The sequence below is a fragment of the Cataglyphis hispanica genome, chromosome 9, assembly GCF_021464435.1.
Source record: "Cataglyphis hispanica isolate Lineage 1 chromosome 9, ULB_Chis1_1.0, whole genome shotgun sequence".
In the NCBI taxonomy this organism is placed as follows: domain Eukaryota; kingdom Metazoa; phylum Arthropoda; class Insecta; order Hymenoptera; family Formicidae; genus Cataglyphis; species Cataglyphis hispanica.
In genome coordinates this window covers 4,988,929-5,006,714 of record NC_065962.1, presented here as the reverse complement: position 1 = coordinate 5,006,714, position 17,786 = coordinate 4,988,929, and the positions used below count along the sequence as shown (strand labels likewise).

At 35.0% G+C, this 17,786-nt stretch overlaps 1 protein-coding gene across 1 annotated transcript in view; it reads right to left on the bottom strand.

Annotated features, from left to right (window-relative positions):
- LOC126852015 (uncharacterized) overlaps positions 1-17,786 on the bottom strand; it is a 577,582-nt gene that overhangs the window by 105,893 nt on the left and 453,903 nt on the right. Inside the window, exon 2 of the mRNA XM_050596475.1 lies at positions 16,800-17,159. Coding sequence (XP_050452432.1) covers positions 16,800-17,159 — 360 coding nt within the window. The remainder of the gene's footprint in view (positions 1-16,799; positions 17,160-17,786) is intronic.

Below are 17,786 nucleotides of genomic sequence, written 5' to 3'. Positions count from 1 at the left end.
TTAGCAAAGCGATATCGATCCCGAACCAAGAAGCAAATATGGTTAGCAAAGAATTCGTTACGAAAATTGTTCTCGAACACGGAATTCCGGAAAAAATTTTAACCGACTAAAGTACAAATTTTTTAAGTAAAATATTTAAAAATACGTGTAAATTATTAAAAATAAATAAAATACAAACAACCGCCTATCATCCGGAAAGTAATGGCGCGTTGGAAAGATCGTATCGAACATTATATTAATGAATGAAATATTTGTAACATTATATTAATGAAGATCAGACAGACTGGGATGAATGGATACCGTTCGCGATGTTTACGTATAACACGACGCTATATACCGCCACGGGATATATGCCTTTTGAGTTAGTCTATGGGTACCAAGCTGAACTACCTACGGCACTGACTAAACCGCCTAGGCCGACATAATTACGATAACTATGCGCAAGAATTAAAAGAAAGATTAAAGGCAACAAATCAGCTCGCAAAAGAGCACAAAGAAAAAAAATTGAAATTAAACAATAGTACAATAAAAATACTTGAGAGATAAAATTTAAATCGGCGACAAGGTGTTGATGTATGACGAGACGCTATCATATATATGTATATATAACATATCTCTCTTTATTCATCTTTCCTTTTTCCCCTTTCCTTCTAAACATATTTAACTTTATTTTCTTTATCTTTATTTTCTTTTACTGTCCAGTTGTCAAACGACATAAACTGTCAAACTATCAAACGACACGAGTGAAGTTACATGAATGTGCACCAAATATATTTTTTGAGATATATGATAGTGGTTATAATATAATGATAAATGGATATTTTTTCACTTATATTCTCCACTTTTCCGCAATTATAACCTTATTATGCATTATATATGTATGCACATACATAGACAACATTGTCTCTCAAGACGTATCTACACCCTCAAGCGAATAATCATACGTGAGCGCTGCAAAGGCGCCTTGAGGGACAAAATCGCTTTGCATGTGTGCGTGCAAGTGTACGTACGTGAGCGTCTGAAATCAAAGAAGAACGACAAATGTCACAATTCTGATATTGATTAATCATATCTCAGGATTTACTCATCAATCTTATTCAAATTGGTCGCAATCGAAAGTTTGCATTCATATTGTATCAGAAAAGTGCCGTTAGATTTTTTATTACGGCTATAGTTTCTGAAATATTTTAATCAAAAGTTTATTAGACGTAAAATTCCGGATAATTTACTTGGTAGCGCCCATAGACATATAGACTGGACTGAGCATTGCGATAGATGAACGCGACGGACGCTCGCTGTAGAAAGAGAGGTACTATATGGGAGGCCTATGTTTGTGTCTCTCTCTTTGCAGGGCCGTCAAAATAAAGTTGCAAACTCAACACATAATTTTTTAATAAAATAGTTAACATATTTTTTTACTGTTTTAAAATATTTGTTTTAATATATATTTAGGGTAAAAGTTATGTTTAGGGGAGGCTTGCTTTACAATATAGCATGTACTTTGTAAGTTGTAAAGCGAGGTCCACCCTGCCTACCAGCGGGAGGGGAGCCGAAGACCCCCCTTGCCCCCCCCCCCCATTTGTGTGTGTGTGTGTATGTGCGCGTGTACGCGTGTACACGCTTTTCCTTCGTTCATTCATATGCGAGCAAGTATTCTTCGCTACGGCACACGTGATTATCATTTCACGAATTATATCACAGAATTTTTATTTAAAAAAATACATAATTTTGACAAACTCATTGAGGCTTTTTTTGAAATAATGAGTTCTATGTATCTATTAGATCGTTTAAATACTGATTAAAATTCTCATTTTTTTCATACTCGTCGACTATTTCTTATATCAGATTCCTATGTCCATTCATGTATTTATTTATTCCACACATTCAATAAATAACATTTTAGTTAATAACTTTTTAATAAAAAACGAGCGACGGCTAAAACCTTCTAAAGGTCACGAGGGTGAGCGGGGCGACCTTAACAACATATGTCAAGATCAAGATCATCGGGGCTGCCACCTTAAACGTAACTTTTATAAGCCATATTATAAGCAATACACAAATATATATTAATTATTTATATTATTATATTTATATTTTATATTTACAATTAGTATTTTATTTATCTACTTATTGTATTAATTATTTATTAAGTTATATCTTTAATATAACAGTGTAAGACAGAACATAGCCAATATATATTACATACAGTGTTGTTTTTATTCTTAACGCATAAAATAAATATTTCTCTTTTCTTTTATTGTAACATGTATATTTTTAATTCTTGTACAATCACATAGGTATTATAATTATACAACGTTATAATAAAATATATTTAAAAAAATAATCATAGTTATAATTGTTACAAACAATTTTGTATTATATCTATTGTTGCAAAAATAATATTAAATTGTTTTTGTTAATTTATTTCTAATTCGTGTTACAACTGCAGATTTTGTTTTGACTGTATGGTGCAATCTTTTTAAAAAAATTATTAAGAACTAATTTTATTAATTGATATCGATGATCATTTAAATAACTTTATTCAAAATAGTGATTGTTATGATAACATTTGTTATTTTTCGTAAAGTTTTCATTAAAAGATACTGTAAAAGGTTTTTATGGTGAGAAAAAATATTACTTTCCCTAAAAGTAATTTTACCTAATCCACACAAAGATATTACATGCATTAATTAAACCACCTCTTAATTTTAATCGTTGTAATTCTGAATACGTTATGTCACTGTGTAGGAACTGTGTTAAACAAACATTGCATATGTCTTTTGATATTTTGCGTACTATAAATCCAGCAATATAGCCAAATACGTTGTCAATATAATCCTTATTTATTATTTCAAATAAAGCGTATAATATCTGTGATCATGATCAATATTGTTATTATTCAAATTTGTAATGTGATTTTCATCTGTCATATAAATATTATCAATATCTCTATGTATGTAAGTGGAAGTAACGTTTAAAAAGATAGTATCGTTCTGAGCAATGGTATTCGCATATTTCGAACTACTTGTGCATGGGTTAACAGTTGTTTAAATATTGTCATGAATTGCATACAAGTTGGATTATTATTGCGATCGCAACGACTTCATATTGCAGAAAAAAATAATTCTAAATGGTCCTGTGACAATTTATACGTTAAAAGATACGACATATTACTATTTGATTGTATCCAATTCCTCAATATTTCTATGACACTATTTAAAGTAACAATTAATCCAAAAAATCCAGTTTTGCGTCTTGAATGTAAAATTGAAGTTCCTTGATATTTCAAAAAAGATATATAATTTATGAAACAATTAATTTTTTTTGTGTAATTTCTATTAAATTTTCTGTAGTAATTGGTCGTCTGAACGGAGTAGTACAAAACTTATTTCGGAAATTTAACAGATCAAAAATATTATTAAATATTAAACAGAACTCTTCTGTTGCCTCATTATTTACGAATTCTGGGAGTTTAATAATTTTTCGCAGGTACTGTATTCCAATTGATACACTATTACTTAAAACTTGGACAGCGAGACAGACTTTCATTTTTTCGTTCTCCCAATTTAAGTGTCGAAGTCTAACTTTGGTATTTACATGTAGCCCATATTTTCCTAATATATCAACTTTTCTACAAAGTCATATCGTATCTCTTCATTCTTCTTATTTTGAAGAATTTTATATTCAGCAAAATAGTTTCTAACTAATTTAATCATATGACACGCGTCTAATATGATATATATTGGTTTTTTGGTAATGGAATGCCGAAAAAATACCTGTAACTTAATTTTATCAACTTGTAAATTTGCACCTAATATATTTGCCATAGCAAAATTATATTGCGGACCGTCAAATGTTAATGAAATGATGTCAATACCTGTTTCATGGACATTTCTTAAAACATTTGTAATAATATTTGCACGATCATTTGCGATCAATGCATCAATAAAATAATATACAACTATTTTCCAATGTTCATTAATAGCTACTGCCATATGACAACTGCTTTTTTAGCTAAAGGTAATTCATCGCTATCTATTTGTGTTCCAAAGTTGATAAAACCTATGTATTTTTTTTCCATTAAGGTGAATATGTTTTCTAATAGACATATCATCAATTTGCAAATAGCAAAGGATAGTATGTTTCTTTTCAACAGCTTCGCGTGATTTTTTCGTTAAACAATCTAGTACAGGTTGTGAAATTCCAGGTGATCCGTCGATAGAATAATATCATTTATGAATTGTCGATGGGTGCGGTAAAATATTTATAAATATTCTTCGGATGAAGTCATAGGCCTTAGGAGAGAAAAATTGTAATGTAGTTACGAAGGTTTTTAATTCTGCAGGAAAAGCATTAAATCTATATTTGCTTGAAAGTATTTTTTGTACTATTATTACAAGTGCGGAAGATTCTATCTGTCTGAAAAAGAAAATAAAACTCTCTTAAGAATATATTTTTGCTATATTTATTTCTTTTATTTTTATAGATAGATAGGTAGATAGATAGATATATAATTTATTGAATCCTCTTGGGATTACAAACTCTTATATAATACTTACAGCTATCTTAACACTAGCTTAATTTTAACTTACATTATTTAATCTCTAACTATCTCTAAACTACCTATACACACACACAACGCTATTTGCCCTACTCTACTTGGGACCTTCGCTTCCGGCTCATATCATGTTTCAATCCTTTCACACCTCTCATTCACACATCCCACATCAGTCCTCTCTCTCTCGCTCACTCTCTCTCTCTCTCTCACTCTCTCTCTCTCCGTCTTCTCCTCTCTATCCCTCTCCTCTAACTCTTATCTTCTATCCAATTCTCATCCGTCATTTTCCCTCTCATTCTCATCCTTCCGTCCCATCTCCTATTCCCTCCATACCTCTTCCTCATCCTTTCCACATCTCTTCCATCATCTCCTGCCAGCTTCCTTCCATTCCATTCCATTCCATGTTCCTTCCATCATTTCCACCTCATGCTCTTCCATTCCTTCCATCCCATTTTCCATCATCCTTCCATTTCCATCCATCTATCCTTCCTATCGTTCCTTCTATCCATCTTCTTTCAAGATAGTCAAGTCTAGCCTCCTTCCGACCATTCCTTCTATCTTCACTATCCTCTATCCTCAGACTCTTTCACACCCTCTTTCATCCATCCCTCTCTACTTTCCTCCAACCTTTTCTCGAACCCCCACGCCCTTCTCCCGGCCCTCCCTCTTAACTTCTCCCTCTGCAATTCCTCCCTTACCATATAGCCCGGTGTTCCCCATTCCATTCCTAACACTCATCTTTAATACCTTTCCTGTAGCTTCTCCAACTGCTTCCTCTCTTTTCATCCCCAAATTTCCACCCCATACCCTATCACCGTCCACACCAATTTATTGAAGAGCCATAATCTTCTTCCCCAATCGTTCTTAAATTTCCTTTTTCCCATTCCCCAAACCTGACCCATTACAGCAGCATCCTTCCTTAATCTATCTCTTATCTATCCTTTCTGTTCTCCATTCCTCTGCATTACATAACCCAAATAAGAGAATTCTTTTATCTCCTCTATCACCTTCCCTTTCCACCTCCAGCTTACCTTCCTTTCTCTCTCTCCTCCTTTCATAAATCTTAATATTTTCGACTTCCCTACATTTAACTCCAACCCCTTTTTTTCCAGTAGATCTAATCTCTCAATCATACTCCTCATCCCATTCTCCTCCTCCGCGATCAAAACCACATCATCCGCGTATGCCAAGGTATAAATCTTCATCCCCCCCCTAACTTAACTCCTTTCCATCCTTTTCTCCTCATTACCTCTTCCATGTCCGCCGTTACCAAATTGAATAAGTGAGGGCTCAATGAGCACTCCTGCCTTACTCCCCTTCCTGTCCAAAATCCTGTTCCCAAATCCTCTCCCCTTCTCACCCTATTTCTAGTCTCCCTCAAAATATCCTCGCTCCTTCTGACCAGCTCTTCCCTCACCCCCCTCTCTATAATCGCTTCCACCAATTCTTTCCTCCTATCCACCAGTCCATTACTTTACCTTCTGTCTGTCCATCCTGTCCTCTATCCTGCTTCCCTTCTATTCGTTCACTCCCTTCCTTCCTCCTCTTCATCTATCTTCCATTCCTTCCTTCACTATCTCCTTCCATTCCCTCTTCCATCTTTCCCTCTTCCTTCTCCATTTTCCCTCTATCCATTCCCTATCCTTCCTCTTCCTCCTCTATCCCATCCTCTCCTTCTTCTTCCACTTCCTTCCATCTCCTCCATCTCATCTCTCATCTTTCCTCTCCTCATCCACCTTCCTCATCCTACTTCCTTTATCCATTCCTCTATCTTCCTACCTTCCATTCCTCTTCCATTCCATCTCCTCCTTTCCTTTCCATTCCAGCCTATGATTCCAGTCTCCATCCTATCCACCTTCCATCCCTCCCCATTCCCATTCCATTCCCGTCCATTCCATCCATCCATCCATTCTATCCATTCCATCTTCCTTTCCTTCCTTTATTCTTTGTCCTTCGACTTCTTCCCTCCTCTTCCTCTTCCTTTCTCTCCCTCCACCTATTTTCTTCAGTCCCTCCAATCCAATGTCTTCTGTTTCTTTCTTTCTCCACCATTGATTCAATTCTTCCAGCTTCTTCTCCATATCCTCCTTCCTATCACTCCATTTCTCTCCACCTTCCATTAATCCATCTCTCTTTCCTTCCTTCCTCTACCTTCCATTCCTCTTCTTCCTTCCATTCCATCCATTCCCATTCCATCCTTCTATCCATTCCTTCCATCCATCCATTCCATCCATCCATCCATTTCCTTCCATTCCATTCCATCCTTCCTTCCACTTCCTTCCTTCCATTCCATTCCATCCTTTCCATTCCTCCTCCATTCCATCCATCCACCATTTCTCATCTATTCTTATTTTTCCATACCCTAGCCAAACCTTCCTTCCCTTCTTCTCCTCCTCCCTTGCTATCCTTTCTCCATCTCATTCTCCTTTCCTTCCACGTCCAATCCTCCAAAATCCTTTCCTTCCTACCTTTCAGAAGTTTCTTCTTATTCCAGACCTCTCTTCTTTGGTCCTCATTTTTCAACCTAACCACCATCATTTTCCTTCCTCCCTCTACACCTCCACCTATCTTTCTCACCTCTTCGATCTCCGCCTTGACTCCAATACTACCGAATAATTCTTCCACCGCCGCCCTTCTCCTCCCTTCTTTTACCTCCACTTCTTTGATCAATACGTTTCTCCTTCTTTCCTCCCTTTCCTTCCTTTCCATTCTAATTTCCATCTCTTTTAACCTATTCCCTATCACTTCACTTATTCCCCTACTAACCGCCCTATTCCCTTCTCCCTCTCCGATATCGCAATTTTCTAATCTTTCTATTTTCCCCTCCAACCCTTTAATGCGACTTTTTAACTCTTCCCTCTCTTCCTTCCATCTCTTTTCGCTCTCTCTAAACTCCTTCCTTACTTTTTCCATCTCCTCACTTACCCTTTCCCTGATTCCCTCCTTAACCTCCTCTTTCATTTTTCTCATTTCTACCCCTTCATCCTCTCTCCATTTCATTCCATTACCTCCTCCTTCCAACTTCCAGCTCTTTATCATGTTCTAACTTCCCTCCTCTCTCCATCTCGTCCTAACTCCATCTCTTCCTTCACTGTCTTCCTTTCCATCTCCTCTTCTTCCTTCCATTCCTTCCATCTTCTTCCATTCCATTCCTTCTCATTCCTTCCATTCCATTCCTATCCTTCCTACTTCCTTCTATTCTATTCCACTTCCTCCACTTCCACCTTCCACTCCATCTCTCTCCACCACACTTTCCACACTATCACACTCACTCCTCTTCCACTCCTTACTTTATCACCCAATAGCTACCAAAAGACACACGTCAATCCACCTCGAAGCACCCTACTCGACACCGGAAACGGAAGTCCTCTTTTATTTTTATATTTTTTATATTTATTTTTTTTTTATTTTTATTTTTAATTTACTTTTAATGTATCTCTACATGTACTTGTTATTAATTTATCTTTTAAAGTCTTTATCAATGAGCGTAAATCCTTCACTGTTTTCAGCAGTTTGCTAACTTTATCTCTAAAATGTTTCACTTTCTTCTATTTTTCATGCAATTCTTCAACCAGTACTTCCAAACATATTTTTGCTTCTAACGGTGATTGTGAAATTTTTTCGATGTCTATGTCAATAATTCCTTTAATATTTTTAAAATTTTTATTTCTTCAGCTGAAGACTGTTGTGTTGATAAGGTTTTATAATATATACAATTAACATAAAAACTTAACATATTAACATATAAACATGAAAATAATATGTAAACAATGTTTATTATTCAATTGCAAACTAATGTTACCTTTTCAAAGATTGGTTTATGTTGCAGTTTTGTGTATTATGTATGTTTGCTTCCTTAGAGCTGCTACATTCATTATTTTTCTCATTCTGTTGATTCATTGATATATTCTGCATTTTCTTTTCCTTAGAACTACTACATCCAGTAGTCTCCTGTAGATTCATTGATAGAACTGTATCAGATTTTAAATACTTTCTTTCTCCAACTATACTTATCACAAAATCCTCTTTTGTGAAGTGTTTTGAGCAAAATCTTGCATTTGGATTTATTTGTTCCATATTTAATACAGATAGCCATAATTTCATTATATGTTCCTTTTTTGGAATTCTGAGAATGATAATGAATATATTACTTATTATTTTGTATAATTCAATTATTGTTATAAAATATTTATTAATATTCTAAATGTCTCTTGTGTATAAAACGCAACTACATAATATAACCTTAGTTTTTATAATTTAACCGTTGCGCTTGCAGCCGTTTCAAACATAATATTCTACAAAATAAAATATACTTACTTATGCATTTCTACATCCTTTTCATTCTTGTAGTTTTACACAAAAAACATCTCAAAAGCATTGTCTTTTAATAAAAGTATCAAAACGTATTACAAGGCAAAACACAATAGAGTGAAGTTATCACGAGTTATTGAATAGGTGCCGAATTCAATGCTACGTTATTGCGAGAATTCTGAAGGGGAACAAAATCACCAATGAAATGCTAGCAAAAGAGATAAACATAGGCCTCCTATGTAATATCTCTCTTTCAACAGCGGGCGTCCGTTCGTCTATCTTGCAATATTCAGTCCAGTCTACATGTCTATGGTAGCGCCGCACCCTTGTACATAAGCAAACCGACAAGCTAGAAAAAAATTTTTTCATATACTTGGCATTGCGATGTTATGCGTCACTTTATAAATGTTTATTAATAAGTATATGTGTGTATATGTATTTTCATTTATTACAAGCAAAGTTCATCATTTATAGCGCATATTAATATTTTGCAATTTATGAGTGATTTGCTGTCAAATATATAATTTTCATGTATTGCTTTTGCGGCTCGGATTACGAATATTATTACATTATAAAACTTTAACAAATTGTTTAAGTTTTTTGTTTACAATATGCGTATTTTCGTACAATCAGTAATACATATGATCTATACATTTTTCAAAATAGAATAAATGTAATAGAATGGATGCATTCATATATAAAGAATTATTATATAATGTCATTTTTATAATATCCAAATCAGATATTTTAATAATTTCTCTCAATAGTTTAATAAATCTCGAATCTGCAATGGAGATTGAGGCGACTGTAGAAGTCGTTTAATGTTTCCGCACGTTTCTGCATCAATGATTTTCACGTTTCAAAAGCAATACTATTTGATTGCCTCGGTTATTGCCAAGAACCAATTGCACAAGATGTAGTTTAAATGCTTACTCCAATTTCCAAATATTTTTGAGATGTCGTGTATTTTCTGACAAGTATATGAACTGCGCAACGAGGCTCGGATGAAACGCTACAAAAAGAATATTTTAATAAATTTATATTTTTATACGGTGGAATTTTAACGTCCTCAATCAAAACAATAATTCAGAGTGGCACCCGTTTGACCACGTTAATATTATACGGTCCCGATTGACCACCGTCCCGATTGGCCACGTTGATATTGACCACGGTCCCGATGGACCACGTTACAATTGACCACAGTCCCGATTGACCACGTTGATATTGACCACGGACCGTGCATGGACAGGAAACACGCGCGCGCGTACACGCACTCACACACGGGAGGGGGGTGCAATGGGGGCCTTGGCCCCCTCCCGCACCCTCCCCGCCGGTAGGCTGGGTGGACCTCGCTTTACAACAACGTGGTCAATCGGGACCGTGGTCAATATTAACGTGGTCAGACGGGACGCTCCCAATAATTCATATTGCTTTCTTTGGCTACTTTTCTCTAGATTATGAGAAGTAGAACGATTGACGCGATATTGATCATATAAAATTAATATAGGTGTACAAATGTAGATGACGCTTATTTTTTAAAAGTATGATGTTGTGAAAGATTAATGCTCTGAAAGTATCCCGCACCATTATAGGAAAAGAGCTTTCGGTGGATTTGGCTAATTTTTGGATATGTTGTAGATTTCGTCATTTTGAACAAACGTCTCAATGGGCACAACTTGAACATCCTAGTGACCTATCGCGCGATTGTGACGTTGCAGTTTCTCTCCAGCTGACGACACGCGGTTTTGCTTTTGTTCATCGCTTTTGTCATGCCAGCCGCTTCACCAATTAAGGATCTAAACGATCCCAACATTGGTAGAATCGGCAATACACCGTCTCGTTTCGCTGTTGAAAGTATCCATTTCTTCGCCGTCTTTTTCTTCATCTTCATCTTTGTCTTCGTCTTCATACCCATATCCCCGATCTTTATCTTGGCTTTCATCGCTGCCGAGACAACTGTGGCGGCGGTTCTCTCATCCAAAGTCAAATCTTTCGCGACTATGCATTTTCGCGCTCTCTCAGCGAGTATCCTTTCTCTCGGTGAGATCGGTGCTCCGAGAATACACAATGTCGTGCTCGCGATACGCCGTGTCCAATAGATTTATATCCTAATCGCCTCTTGCCAATCGTTTTTCCAAATGAGTGCCCGGGCCGCAAAACTGATAACCAGGAATAAGTAACTCGAAAGGAACCTATTTTTGTTAATATTCGCTGCAATCTTTTATCAACTGCTGCTGCTGGGCCGTCGATGTGCGTTCGCTGCCACGATTGATCGTAATATTCAGCAACAATATAACAGCGACAATATTATTGAACCTCCGTCTTATGTTCCGGAAGCTTGTCCCACAGGTAGTGAACGTAATTGTCACATATTCACAGCAAAACGACTTTCAGCACAAATTATAACTATTCAGCGCTCAAATCGCAAATATCGGAAGATCTCGATAGCAGGACGAACATTTTCGCTACTGAGCAATTTCCACACTCCTATAAATAGGCGTTCGATCCAGCAGCTCTCTGCGTCGGCAGTGTGAAAATGAAATTTGTGCAACAAACGTTGGCGATAATCAGAGTGACAAATTGCGACGACAATTTTGGTTGATGGGGGACAATGCGGATATGCGCAAGCATGATACTATGCTACCGATTACTATACGTGGTATCATTTGTTTCGAATTGCGATAAAACCAATGTGTTGATAAGAAAGATAGAAGATAGAAAGTCTACACGATGTACGTTTCGAGAACGTATATGTGTACTCGAAATCGCTTTAACAGCTAAAATATCGATATCTGGAAAATTTGTTGATATCGATCGACGAAATCGGTTATTTTTCATTCTCCAATAACAGTGACGTCATTTCGCCGAGCGAGACTAGTCCAAACTAGATCTTCGTGTTTTATGATATGGCATGCGATAAGCAAAATGCGATGAGAGAATACTTTTATGCGGTATTAACTTCCACATTAAAATGTTTTTCCATCATGTTTTACACATGTTTGTGCACAATGTCTTTGGCATCTTCGAAAAATTGACGCGGCTCGATATAGTTTGTGTTAATCACTGCATCGGTCAAAACGTGATTTTCAAATATCGATTTCCCGCCAAACGTGTTTTTCCTCGTTATTATTACTATTGTAATCATCACCAGTAAGTATAAACTGTCTCTCTAATCGAATCTTCGCACCCTCGAATCGCGTGATTCTGGCCACTAAAGATTGTCGAACTCCGATCGAGAGTCGCGGATGCTTGATACGATTACTTTCTTCGAGCTGTTTGACAAATTCTTCACATCGCTGCGCGCACGCGAAATATTCGCTTAAAGTAGCGAATTTATGCGACAGCTCCAACAGGTTGCGCTCAGTTTGCTCGGGATGTTCCATGTGACGAAAAATTACAAAATACTCGTTGTATCTTTTTCACTCGATATACTGACTGCAAGCTTTCAAATTGTATCTTGCGGTTTTGACACTCTTTGTTCTTCATTATACAGGGTGTCCGATAATTCGCGGATTACCCTCTAAGGGAAGGTAGAGGGAATTACAGAGAAAAATTACACACATAATGAAAAGATCACATACATAAAACGGAGCGCGCATTATGTGTGTATTTTTTTCGGTTGCCATAGCGAAGCATGCTCGCAAACTGCTCCACCCATTGCTTCGCCGCGGACCAAGTATCAATTGACAGTGGGAGGCATCTTCGCGCCGCGAGCTTTTCGCGGCACTTCGTTGGCTAATCTTTTAAAATTAATATTTTCTTAAATATTGAGAAAATCACAAAATGGTACAGGACTTTTCTATTCAGAATAACACCCTCTACCTTCTCTTAAAGGGTAATCCGCGAATTATCGGACACCCTGTATATTTCATTCGGCTACGAATCATCTGTGTATCGATATGTTCTTCTCCTTATCTTTTGTTTAAAATTCTTATCTCTAGTCTACTATGCAGGCCTTCGAATATCTAATCCGTCTGTTATCATTCGCATCCACGCGGTTTTAAGTTTCTAACGTTCGAGAGTCTTCTATTACCGCGATGTCTATTTTGTTTATAATATTTATAAATTATAGCAGCCAGACATCGGCGCTGATTTGTCGCAATTCTATATAGAAAAAACAATGATATTTGAATCGCTTATGAACGGGCGAGCAGAGCGCAAAGCTGCTGAACATCGATACTGATACGTCGCAGTTTATAAAGATCTGTGGGCTGAAGAATTCAAAAGCAAACTTGAACGTGCATTTTAAAATTCTGTGTGTGTCATAAATAGTTATATTTGCAGATCAGGAAGAATATATTGCAAAATTGGAACAGCGTATGGAGATGATTGATAATCTGAAAAAAACAGATTTTGATAAACAGTGTTACATTAAATGGAAGTTCGATTGCGATAAGTGTGTCGACTGGTTGAAAAGACAAGGTCCAGTATATCCATCGAGATTTATTCACATGTAAATAAATTCACGATTATTGATCGGGGACGTGCAATCGCGGAGAGCTCGAATTGCGCGACAAGAGACAAGAAAATCACTACGCAAGCATTTCTTAAGGATAGATTGTGTTCTAGCACTTTAGAGAAGTACTCCAGTTCGATTGTGCAGGCGATACACGTGAAATCATTTTGAAAAAACCTCATACGGATGATCATCATTTTCTCTTTTCACATGGTTTTTTTAATTCATACGACCTTTCTTTATTTAAGAAATGGCGAATTCATAATTTCTATGTAACAGAATTCAATCCTAGTTGTAACGCAGGCAAATAATAAAGTATAATTGGAAGAGCAATTTACGTAAGTTTATTAAATTATATAATATTACTAAAAATATAATTATTAATAGAGTTTTTATATTACAGAAGGAGCCCTTTCACTGTCGACACCATCATTCCGCTAGCACCATTGAAGCAGTAAATAATTATAAATATAAAAATAAATATTAAAATAAACTGACATTAAGGTTAAAAGTAGATAGCAGGAAGTTTTTCCAATGCTGTCACATATGTATGATGCAAACACTCTGTATCACTTTGTAGGTTCAGGTTGTTTTTCTGTCTTTTTATATATAGCATTTCTGAAATCAAGCGTTTATTGAGGAAAGATTCCTTGTTTAAAATTTCTTTGCAGTTCCAATCAAAGTTATTTCAAACTCTAATCTGTGGTCGATGATAATAGACCGATTAGAGAAGGGTCTATGATTCTGATGTTTTTTAGTTCTCGTCTGCAACTTTCTACTCGTCTGTCCAACATATGAGGGATCACAACAGATACAATTAATTTTGTTAGCAACATTATTAACCGATATATTAGAAAGTCTATCTTTATGTACTGTAATGTTCCGAGATAATTTATTTAAGCCGCAAAACGATAATTTGACATTGACATCTTTAATGATACTCTTGAAAACGTTTGATATGGAAAATGACGAAATATGAAAATTCTTATTTTTCGTTATAATCAATGTATCAGATTTATTGATCTTAAAGTTACTCGTCAGAAATCTAAAATGATCATGCACCTTAAAAATAAATTCCAACGAATAGCAAAACGACCAGAATTTTGATGATGAGATTAACGTTTTTTTTTATGGAATCGCGGACAACAAAAACGTCCTGTCTATTAAACTTATGATTGTACCTCTCTTTTCACATAGCAGATGTTGAGAAAAAAAATTGAGATGTCTATCCGATAAGGTTGTTTTATGGTACCAGTCGAAACTTAGACGATTATTCTGAAGTAAAATTGAGACTTCTAAAAAATTGAGTCTATTATTCTCAGCAATCTCCTGGTAAACTAAATTCTTGGAAAAAATTGGAAACTCCTAAGATTTATTGTAAGAGAGACGAATGGACCGACATAGTCATCCACATATTTGACACAAAAAGATGGAACGAACATCAAGGTAGATAAGGCTTTCTCCTCTATATCCTGCAATACAATGTCTGCTATAATAGAAAACAGAGAAGATCTCATATAAGTACCAAAGTCTGTTAGTAAATGACACAAAGAAAGGGACCGAAACGTACGTTTTTGAATCTATGATTTTTATAATATAATAAATTCTTTGTGTTGCGCGTTGACGACTGCGTTGGCTTTCATTGCCTTTTTAATTTTAATTTATGATTTATACTTTTAATGATTTTAGTCTTAATGATTTTAATTGCGTTTTTTTAAAAATTGAAATAGATTTGGAATGATCTTGGAATGACTACATCATGAATAGTTTTTGAAGAAAAACAGTCGTAGATAATAACATTCAAGAATATATTTCACTTGCTATAACTGATGATGCTAACGTTTTGGTGAAGTGTTTTTCATTTGTTGAATATTGAATACTAATCTATACACCATTATATGCGAAAATCGCTGCAATGATTTTAACAGATTTTTCATACTCAAAGTCAGAACTTTGGGTTAAATATTCTGAACTAACTAAATACAAAAATTCATAAATAGTCATTAATATAATCATAAGATCGATCGTGTTGTGTTCTTTAAGAGCTGAAAAACGAAAAATTTATGATGCATATATGTAAGCAATATTATAGCTGTAAAATAGTTTTTTTTAGAAAATGTATCTCGTGATGGTGACAAAGGTTTAGCATTGCAATGTTGGGTCTTGTTACGCTTTATCGATTACAATAGGTTATTTTTAGGTAGTTCCATAGAGCAATTTGGGCATCATCTTTTAGCAAGTTTATTAAAAACTAGACACAAAAGATTTAGTGCGTTGATTTCAGAAAAAAAATTTTTATCAATAGCTAATTACTGTACACAGAGCACAAATTTATTTTGGTCCTATTATATCTTACTAAGTATAACTGAATCTCAATTCAAGATTTTAATAAATCTCTATTTATTCCCCTAAATAGACATTGGTGAGTAAAACTCCACGTCTGATTCTTAATGTAAAGCCGTGTTAAATTTAAACTTATTTTTTTTTAAAGGAATATTTAATTTGTTTTATATTTTAGCATCAAATATTAATATTTTGTAAATATATGTATCTTTTTATTGTTATTTTAATTTTAAACTTTATTCAAATAATATATATTTATAAATAAAAATTTATATTTTTAATAAAATTGTATCTATCAGAAAAATATAATTATATATAAAAATATAAGCTATAATTTAAACTTTTGAGCGAAGTGTATGTCGGCAGCTTTTCATGTAGATTAAAATGGCACCTTGCGCCATTTCCTTTCAATGGTTGAATAGGGCGATTTCACAGATAATGATCGGGAAACGATGCATGTTGTCGTCGTTACAAAGATATTAATAAATATCATATAATAACCATATATATTTACATTTTGTGAAAAAAAAATCGAAAATTTATTTTTTAGATATTGTTTTATTTAAATTTGTCATATACAAGGTGTTCCTAATTTGCGGATCACCTCTCTGGTGCATATAAAGCATGTTAAACTGCATAGAAAAGTTCTCTACTGTTTTGCGATTTTCACGACAATTAATGAGAAATTAATTAAAAAAAGATAGGCCAATCCGCGTCTTGCACAAGCGCGCAACGAAAAGAGATGTCCTACTGTAATGTGATACTAAACGCGCGGTGAAGTGGTGGGAGAGACGCTCTATGAAGGCTACGTACGAGCGTGTAGAACACTCTTCTCACCGCGCGCCTAATATCGCGTTACAGTAGGATGTCTCTTCTCGTTGCGCACTTGTACAAGACGCGGATTGGCCTATCTTTTTTAATTAATTTCTCATTAATTATTAGAAAAATCGTAAAATTTTAAAGGACTTTCTTATTCACTTTGACATCCTTTATATGTACACAACGGGTGATCCGCGAATTATGGGACACCCTGTAGATGATTGTCATATACAGATGATTACGATAAAAAAGAAATTATATATTATTAGAGAGATATAACTATTATATATTTAAAAATAAAGTTATACTTACAGTACACTACCATCGATGCATTCGCCGTTCGCTCATCCTCAAATGTAGATATAACACATGTGTACTCGCCAGTAAGGTCAATGCCTGGTTTATTCAATTTCATTGCTCGGTACTCGGTATATGGATCATCGCTAGCTTTGTATGTTAAATCGATATATTTCGCAGCTGGTTCATCTGCTAATGGATGTCTGCCGTAGATCCATTGGTAAACTACTTGGTTAGTATTAAAAAACCATTTGACGACGAGACCCTTGCTCGATGTATTCTCGAGATCATAATCGCAATCGAGAATAATGTAATCATTGCTAACTTTTATAATATCTGGTACGTTGATGCTCTTGATAATTAGTTGCCAAGATTCTGTAAACATATGAAAATATGATAAACATTTATCATAAACAATATTAAGAAATTTATATTATTTAAATTACTGTATACTACAAGAACTATTCGAAAATCGACCTTTGATAAGTTTGTAAAATTAAACAAGAAAAGAAAGGAAGAACATTTTTATTACATACAAGTTACATATACATTATTTCGATATAAGTACTATCCGAATGCAATGGAGGCACTTGTTGTACCGCGACACAAGCTTTCATATACCTTTATCGAAGTACAGTGCTGCCAAACTGGAATTTTAGCCAATTCCTAGCATTATTTATTAGTTTTTTGTCGTCTTTGAATTGTTGCATTCCTAATCACATTTTTATGAGTGTGAATAAATGAAACTCACTCGGTGTAAGATTTGAACTATAGATTGATAAAAAAAATCTTCAGAACTTGAAACAATAAATAATGAGAACTTGATCACCTACCCTACAGCTCGGATCTTGTACTAAAAGACTTTTGCACTTTTATCTGTTCACACGCATGAAAGTATGGCTAAGAACTGAGGAATAGAAGGGCTGATGTACAGTGCTAAGAGTCGACTGAAAATCCAGTTTGGCGGCAGCGTACTGAGAGCACGAAAGCTTGTACCGCGTT